The 8,571-nt window shown below is 27.1% G+C and overlaps 3 protein-coding genes across 3 annotated transcripts; 1 reads left to right on the top strand and 2 right to left on the bottom strand.

Annotated features, from left to right (window-relative positions):
- Positions 1-1,063: 1,063 nt before the first annotated feature.
- On the bottom strand, positions 1,064-3,705 carry LOC114930976 (uncharacterized). The gene is made up of 9 exons (XM_029302856.2): positions 3,558-3,705; positions 3,051-3,226; positions 2,767-2,908; positions 2,487-2,695; positions 2,258-2,404; positions 1,924-2,159; positions 1,668-1,850; positions 1,381-1,543; positions 1,064-1,220 (listed from the first exon to the last, which is right to left on the bottom strand). Exons 2-9 carry the CDS (start codon positions 3,204-3,206, stop codon positions 1,185-1,187), a joined length of 1,272 nt encoding a protein of 423 aa, XP_029158689.2. The 5' UTR covers positions 3,207-3,226; positions 3,558-3,705; the 3' UTR covers positions 1,064-1,184.
- Positions 3,706-3,906: 201 nt separating this feature from the next.
- Positions 3,907-7,164, top strand: Grasp65 (Golgi reassembly-stacking protein 2). Its single transcript, XM_029302848.2, has 7 exons — positions 3,907-4,128; positions 4,808-4,888; positions 4,993-5,196; positions 5,279-5,496; positions 5,599-5,683; positions 5,868-6,192; positions 6,494-7,164. The coding sequence occupies exons 1-7, from the start codon at positions 4,066-4,068 to the stop codon at positions 6,904-6,906; spliced, it is 1,389 nt and encodes a 462-aa protein (XP_029158681.1). The 5' UTR covers positions 3,907-4,065; the 3' UTR covers positions 6,907-7,164.
- Positions 7,165-7,370: 206 nt separating this feature from the next.
- NP15.6 (NADH dehydrogenase [ubiquinone] 1 beta subcomplex subunit NP15.6) lies at positions 7,371-8,136 on the bottom strand. The gene has a single exon (XM_029302865.2). The coding sequence runs from the start codon at positions 7,960-7,962 to the stop codon at positions 7,531-7,533; it is 432 nt and encodes a 143-aa protein (XP_029158698.1). The 5' UTR covers positions 7,963-8,136; the 3' UTR covers positions 7,371-7,530.
- Between the last annotated feature and the right edge of the window lie 435 nt (positions 8,137-8,571).

Here is an 8,571-nt window from a genome sequence, read left to right as displayed (position 1 = left end):
GTGTGGTCTTGATTATGTATGTTGCTTAATAAGATATTTAATAATAGAAAACAGAAATATTTTAAAAATAGAAATTTAAAATAATTTTAAATTAAAATTATATAAAATAAAACGATTAAAAATAAAAACAAAAATAGGTGGGATACAGAAACTTTTTTAATTAGTAGAAAATTTAAATTGTCTAATTATACTCACAACGATTAAATTTGCGGACTGCCTCAACAAAAATACAGCTGTAGGATATATCAGAATAATCGTTATTTCCATCAAACGTGAAACGGCAGCGACAGAAAATAGAATACCAGACAACATTAATAGACTTACAAGTTGAAAGAGTCCTATTAATGCCTATAACAAAAATATTTCAAATTATTAAATTAAAAAAAAACTTTAAAATTCTGTGAAAATCTATGATCTTTTTTCGTTCTGTATTTAAAACAATAACGTTATATATAAATATAAACACATAAATAAATATACATATATATACATATGATTAAATATATCAATTAAAATTAGCAAAAACAATTCTTACACAAAAAATCCACATGGTTGATGCCTCTTTGTGGTAATGACAATTTATCAATTGTAGACGCTTCGTATTTCTACTGATAAAAATTCACGTTCGATTTACATTTAATGATTTGCATTCCGCATTTCCCAATTTAACTTCATTTGACTAATGAGCTTTTCTTAAAAATCTTGGAGAAGCTTTAACTACTTAATGTCACAAAAAATGATAATATTCATGTTACATGCTAGATGCTAGTTTACTTTTACTACTACATGCACCCAATAAAAAAAAGCCCAACTTCACATTTATGAAAAAAATCGATGAAATAAATCGTTCTAAAAAATTAAAAATTATACTAATACACAATAAAAATTTAATCTTGATGATGTAAAAGAAATTTTATATTTAAAATAATTAACCAAAATATCTATTATTTATTAAATAAAATAAAAAATAAAACATCCAGCAAAATACGCATATTATATAGAGTATTATCTCTAAATATCAAATTATATTATAAAATATCATCCAAAAATTTACATATCTACATTTAATTTTAGTATCTATATATTTATTTTTAAGTTTTTATTTGATAATCTAAATATATCTTAAACATGTCATAAATGTAAATAAATAGTAAATAAAAAATAAATTAATTTTAAATGGTATTCTATTCTTTCTCCAAATGTTTCCATAATTCATGTCCCTGAAATAAAAAAAATTATTGTTGAAAAATGTATTATAATAGAGTTCATATATGACTTGAAAAATTATGTATACACACAACTATATGTATACACAGCATAAAGATTTTAATAATTAATTATATAATTATCATACATAAGTGTGTGATTAATATAACTCACTTTAGCAATTTCATTATCATAAACTTCTTGACAATTGTGGATAAAAACTGCAATTTTTTCCTCTTTTTTCTTAATGTCTGTTTGTAATTGATTTTTTTTTAAGTATTTCTCATTGCAGCAAGCTTGGTTTGTATCAAATTTGGCTTTTTGTTCCTCTTTCTCGCTAATAATATTATTTGATTTTAATTATTCTCATAATCAAAGAAGTGTGTGTATAAAAATGAAGAAATATAATCTCTAAAGTTCTCGTTAAAAAAAGTTACTTTTCAATTGAACTTGAGTATTACCTCAATAGTTGGTTACGCAACTTGAGTAATGGAACAATATCTTCTTCACGATGTAACTGTACTTTGTTCATTTCTGTACTCATTTGATCCTTATGCATTGCTAATTTATTTTGCAATTCATTTGATATCTTATTTGATAAATCAATTTGCTTTTTAATATTATCTAATTTTGTTTTCTTGTTTCTATATAAAATAGAATATTAATAATTATTTATATGTATAATAATGTAAAATCTAAATATAAATAAAAACATACATCAGCTCTTTATATGTATCCATCAAAGTAGAGAACATATCATTCATTTTTGGAACAAAATTTAGTTTTTCTCCAATTTGTTTTATGGATTGTTTTTTCTCTTGTATAGCTTCTTGTATTGTATCACGCTTTTCTAATTTTAATTTATATTGTACCTTGAGTTCATCTAAACGGGATTGATATTCTTCTGGTGAATTTACAATTTCTGGCTGTAATTCAACTATCTTCTTAGACAGCTAAAAAATTATATTGTACATGCATTATAAATTTTATCATATATTTTAGCAATAAATATGTAACATCATTATAAAAAATCAAGATTCAAGATATTTACTTTTCCCATTGTTGTTTTAACAAAACAACATGACTCCTTGGCACTTTGATTTTCTTTTTCTACTTCATTTTTTCTTGATTCAATTTGCAATTCCTTTTTATTAAGTATTTCCGTTTCTGATAGTACATGTTGTATATCACTTTCCAGCTAGTATAAAAAATATATATATAATTTTATTATTGTATGTCACAGCAAAGTGTTAATTAAAAGTAGAATTATTTTTTATTACTTTCTTTATCATAAGTAACTGATTTGATTTATGCTTAGCATTATTCTTAATCAATTTCACAATTTGCATATTCCTTTCTTTTAGTTCTTCTAATTGCCTTGATATTACTTCAATTTGATTATTCTTCTCACTAAATTCTAGCTTCTTTTGATTTGCATATAATACAAAATTGGAAATATATTTTGCATGTTTTTTAAATCGTTTGTGTCCTGCAAAATTTATTTGTACTATCAAGAATATTAAATATATTTAAAAAAAAAATCTAAACTAAAATGTATACCTGGATTGGTGATATCATTAAGACAAAAATCATTTAGAAATATCTCATTAAATATTTGTGTTACAACTGCATGTAAGTTTATCAGATAAACTATATCAGAATCCTCGTAATACGTCATAACAGTATATTGTTCTGAAATTAGCTAAAAAAATTTGTTCAGATAAATAAGATACATAAAAATAGAAACCCATGTTTGTGCATGTCTTATTTCAAGAAATAATTTATCTAATCCATATGATATATAAACATTTACATTTACATGCAAGTAATTTACAAATTCTCACCTGATAAATTACATTCACATCAATATTAAATTGTGATAAAAATGCCGTTAACAAATTAATAATAGAGTCTTGTGTTGGATTTTTGAGATCTTCAATAGTCGATGGTAATGCAGCATCCGTTAAACTTTTAAGAATCTTATTGATGGTCATATCCATGATGATTGATTATGTGTTACCTGTAAATTAATTAATATTAATAAGAAAAAGAACAATATAAAGAAATAAATACATTAATAATAAATCTTTATATAACAAATATATATATATATATTTATTTTATATAAAGATTTATTATTAATGTATTTATTTCTTTATACTATTCATATATATATATATATATATATATATATATATATATATATATATATATATATATATAATTAATAATAAATCGATGAAGCATTTTTTTCTTTGCATAGGGTTGCACGATTTATTGAAGATAAAGATAAAAGCTTGCATTAAAGATCTTTGAAAAATTTACTAAATATTTTAAAAGCAGTTTTATACCCCTCAATACACAATTCTTATTATATTCTCTTCGAAGTATCCAATATTTTTCTCTACTTTTCACACCATAACGATTGTGATCAATTCTGACGATAGTTACGACTACGACACGACTCACTTTGTAATTCCGTTGTAAAATATTTGAATCTTTATGTCATCGATCATGTAATTTTCTAGAAGGACTTTCGCTTTACCGTGGCTGCACATTTCTTGAAAATCAGACGTAATTGCTAGTAAAAAAGAAGGACAAACCTCAGGCTGTATTTGTATTTCTCTAATAAAAAAAAAAAAAAAAATTGTTAGGAATTATGTGGAAGGCAAAGTTGGCCAGCATGCAATATCACCAGATTGTGCCGCATGGCGGTCGTGACGTCATTGTAGTTGCGTTCTAATATCCTTGCCACGTATTTTTGCTGTTTAAGTATCTCCAAGTGTCTCGCGTGATCAACAACTGATTTAATGTCTTTTACCTGCTTCTCTCAAGTTACCTAAGAAGCTCTCGGCAGAAATGGGATTGTCTCATAGCGTGGAGATACCGGGAGGCGGCACAGAAGGTTATCATGTATTAAGGGTAAGCTAATCTGTCAAGAACATCTAATTACTCTAAATGTGTCATTCATTTTTTAAAAATTTATTTGCATACTAAAATATCGTATACAAACAATAATGCAACATAAAGTATTATTTAAATGTTACTTATCTATATAAATTCGGACTTTGTCTGCATAACCCAATTTGTCTGCAAATTTGACATATTGACTACTAGAAATGTCATCCATACATAATATATTCATTGTCTTTTTACTTTCTTTATAATATTGCAGGTTTAAAATGAAGAACAATTACAAGTTCTTTAAGTAATTCGAAATTCATTTCTTTTTTTATAAAAATGTTAAGAAAAATCAACATTTTTCACAAGCTTTATTAAGTTTTTACGTAAAATGTTTCTTTTCTCATCAAATCTAAAATTATAATTAGAATAAAGTCTACTTAAAATTATATGAAGCATAATTTGTTTTAGTTTTTGCTATGAAAAAATTCAAAAATCTAAAGTATAAATATATACATTGACATTTTATATATTTAATGTTCTCTTATTGATAATTTATTTGCTATGATTCCTGATTGTCATTGTAAAGTTATGTATTAGAAATTAGGAAATATAATTTCATTTATAGTATATGTTAAAAATATTTTTATCTTAATCATGCAATATGTATATATAATAATTTATATCTTTCTTTTTGCAGGTTCAGGAAGGTTCTCCTGGACAGCAAGCAGGACTTGAAGCAGTTTTCGACTTTATTGTGGCAATTGGAAATACTCGGCTAGTACGTTTAATTTCTACTGAGATTAAGATGCTTATCTTGTACAGTTACAGAGTAATTATTGTAATAGAATATGTATTTTAAAATCCTGCATTTGCTTCTAATAGGATCAAGATAATGATACTTTGAAGGAACTACTAAAGGCTGGTGTAAATAAGGAATTAACAATTACAGTGTATAGTAGTAAAACACAATCTGTAAGACGAACAAAAATTGTACCAAGTATGACATGGGGTGGACAAGGTTTATTGGGCGTTAGTATACGTTTTTGTTCGTTTGAAGGCGCCAACGAAAATGTTTGGCATGTGCTTGTGAGTGTGTTAGATCTCATGTCAATTTCATATAATGACATATAATTTCACAGTGAAAAAAAGTTGATGCTTGAATTTGTAGGAAGTACATCCATCATCTCCCGCAGAGTTGGCTGGTTTACAACCATTTACTGATTACATCATTGGTGCAGACTCCATTCTTCATGAAACTGAAGATTTATTCACTTTAATAGAGGCACATGAATCACGACCTCTTAAATTGTATGTATATAATATTCAGGATGATTCCTGCAGAGAAGTAACTATTACACCTAATAATACATGGGGTGGAGAAGGAAGGTACATGATTTTTTATAAAATGTCTGAAATACAATTGATTATTAAAAACTATAATGCAGTATGTACGTACGTATCTATTATTGTTGTATTTTTATTTAATAGCTTAGGATGTGGAATTGGATATGGATATCTGCACAGAATACCTATTAGAAGTGTACCAGAGCATAAACCTGCTAATTCATATGCGGTAAGAAGTTGCATTATACTATTATAATATTTTAGCAGAATAAATATTTGTATCTAAAAATAAAAACGTATGTAATTAACAATATGCAATAGATAACTTTTTAAGTGCTTTGTGAATATACAGTACTATATATGCATTATATTATTATCTGTATATTTTATTCTAATGATTATTTCTATTTCAGAATGTAAAAGTTGCTACACAAACTCAAGTAGCAACAGCAACAACCACTACAACTACTGTGGCAGAAATTAATCCAATTATCAATACACCACCCGGTTTATCCATTCCGCCAAATTATACCGCTCCAATGGATAACTCTGAACACGATGTGAAAAATTTGAAAAGTGAACAAGAAGTTAGTAAATTAGCTGAAAATATATCTGGATTAAATATCCAAGCACAGACAACAAGTCATCTCAATTTCACTGGTGCTGCTAGTAGCTACACACCAGCCAGTTCGGCTCCTCATATGTTTTCGAATCAACCTCCTATTAATTTCACACCTGGTAAGCATGATAAAATTTTAATTATATTTCTTTATGTAAATAGTCTCAAAATTTAAATCAAACTGAATTTTAAAAAATTAAGAGAGGTTTTTTTATTCATAATTTCTCTATGAAAATTAAAATTTTAATTTACTGTAAAGTATATATTGTTAAAGAGATTTACTAAATTTTATTCCAAAATGTTATTTCATATTTTTATATACATATATGAAGTTTTTAATAGAAAAAACAGAGATTTTTTAATATCTTTTAATCATTTAACTATTTAAACTATTATTGATTTATTTATTTAATTATTTAGGCACTTATCAAGCAACTCCAAGCATTCCTGGTATGCCAACTATCCCGGTATTACCAACAGCATTACCTACGAGCACCAATTCTTATGAAGCAACAATATCATCTGGACCAATTAATGTCCCAAGACAGCAAATGGAGCAGAATTTTGTACAAGGTGCGAGCGTAGTTAATGTTCCAGGACTGCAAAGAGAACAAAATCCTGTTTATAATGTAACCACAGGATTTAACATGCCTCCTCAGTCTAATGTTGTGACAACACCCATCTCACTGCCAGGAATGCCACCTATCACAGTTAGCGCCTCTCTCCCGCAAAACACTTCCTTCTATCCATCTGTTCAACAGCAAAACCAATTTTCATCTGATATCAGCACTACCAGTGTTGCTTCAACATTGACATCAACGTCCATACAGTAAAGTGCATATTCTTAAAAATTAGATAAAGGAGGACGTGATTTTCACTTTAATAAAGCATATTTTTAAGCATGCTGGTGAAATAGAACCGGATTAATTTCGTTCTAAGCTCGGGTATGATTTGAATCAATAAAATTAAGTTTAATTTCTTTCATAAATACCAAGAATACATGATAAATTTTTTAATATGTATTAAAGAAAATAATATAATTAGTATTGTAATATTGTACATAAATAAAATAATTACAAGATCATAATATATATATATTGTATATTGCAGCACAAAACATTTCTTTCCTAATCTAAAAATATATCTATACTATGTTCAACTTTCTACATATTGCCTATAAAATTTCAATTATATAGAAATAATTTGCAATAATAGATACATAAAATCAGTAGTGTAAAATTATATTCAAAACATTTTATTTTAATTGAGGAAAAGAAACAAAGATTGTACAATATCATTGGTTTTATCAATTTGAAAAGAGATTTTAATCCGTAATATCAGAATTTATTATATACACATAATCCTTTATTAATATTATAACAAGTACTAAGCTGATACAGGTAGGCAGCAACGACACTTGAATTTCAAACAAAAAATTCTCAGCATTACCAACAACTTTAAATAATAATCTCAGTGTCACCTAATTCTTCATCACTTGGCAGTACAATTTTAGATGGATCGATTAGATTGGGATCGATGAGAGGAAGTCCATTTTCCTCTCTATAACGAAGCTGCAGATACGCTTCTCGCTGCGCCCAGTCCCTGCCTCTTACATCTGGCAGATAAGCCATTACGGTGGTTCCAAGCACAAAGACTACAGTTACAATGACGAACATCGTCACGTGCAGGGTATGACGATCTTCCGCTTCGTTTTTCTCGCTGAAGCCATAACTCACCCACTTTCTCTTGACAGCCGGCTTCTCGTCAACTTCAGTATGATATCTCGGTGTCGTCGCTATCCTGCGACATATCGTCGTCTCTTTGGGTGTCATCAGAGCTAACCCCTTGCGCAAACTTTGTACGCAATTCATACGAAATAATGCTGCCATACTTGCAATTGTCTTCACCTGCTGTGACAATTGTCACGAGAAATACGTGACAATTCCAATGCTGATGATATTATGAGATATTTACAGAGTAAGAGAAATATTAGATAATATTTCTTCAAATATATACTCGCATAAATTCCTGCATGCGAGTATACATATATTGTTAAGTTAGGTCAAGTTTAGATCACCGGTAAACTGGACATGCACGAATAATTTCTGATTGGTTAATAGTAGACACTGCTTATATTTTGATTGGCTAGAAATTTACTCCGGAATAATCTATACAATTATTTGAAAAATATGTACATTTTTTATATTTTAACTTTAGAATTTAATTAATATTTTTATATTAATTCAATTATAAATATTTTTATATTTTAACTTTAGAATTTAATTTTTTATAGTTTTTTTATATCTTTATATTTTAAATAAATTTTTATTTATTTTTTATAACATAATAAAAAGATGCGCAAATTTTTATATATTGCATTTTAATAATTAAATAATAAATATTTTTATTCAACATAAAAATGCGAAATAAGGAGTGAAAAATATCCATCGAGTCCACCCATCTAGAGATACGCGTGGTTCATGGATATGGTGGCTCTT

Source organism: Nylanderia fulva, unplaced genomic scaffold, assembly GCF_048542155.1.
Source record: "Nylanderia fulva isolate GAGA-0341 unplaced genomic scaffold, ASM4854215v1 Scaffold34, whole genome shotgun sequence".
NCBI lineage: Eukaryota > Metazoa > Arthropoda > Insecta > Hymenoptera > Formicidae > Nylanderia > Nylanderia fulva.
Note: the sequence above shows the minus strand (reverse complement) of the source record. Positions and strands in the feature narration are given on the sequence as shown.

Excerpts from the sequence above, each read along its gene's own strand:
- LOC114930976 (XM_029302856.2), bottom strand. The coding sequence starts at position 3,206 with ATGGATATGACCATCAATAAGATTCTTAAAAGTTTAACGGATGCTGCA. Across the intron at positions 1,851-1,923 it reads GATACATATAAAGAGCTGAT|AAACAAGAAAACAAAATTAG; the intron begins GTATGTTTTTAT and ends TATTTTATATAG. Across the intron at positions 1,544-1,667 it reads TTGCGTAACCAACTATTGAG|CGAGAAAGAGGAACAAAAAG; the intron begins GTAATACTCAAG and ends TAATATTATTAG.
- Grasp65 (XM_029302848.2), top strand. The coding sequence starts at position 4,066 with ATGGGATTGTCTCATAGCGTGGAGATACCGGGAGGCGGCACAGAAGGT. Across the intron at positions 4,129-4,807 it reads AAGGTTATCATGTATTAAGG|GTTCAGGAAGGTTCTCCTGG; the intron begins GTAAGCTAATCT and ends TTCTTTTTGCAG. Across the intron at positions 6,193-6,493 it reads TCCTATTAATTTCACACCTG|GCACTTATCAAGCAACTCCA; the intron begins GTAAGCATGATA and ends TTAATTATTTAG.
- NP15.6 (XM_029302865.2), bottom strand. The coding sequence starts at position 7,962 with ATGGCAGCATTATTTCGTATGAATTGCGTACAAAGTTTGCGCAAGGGG.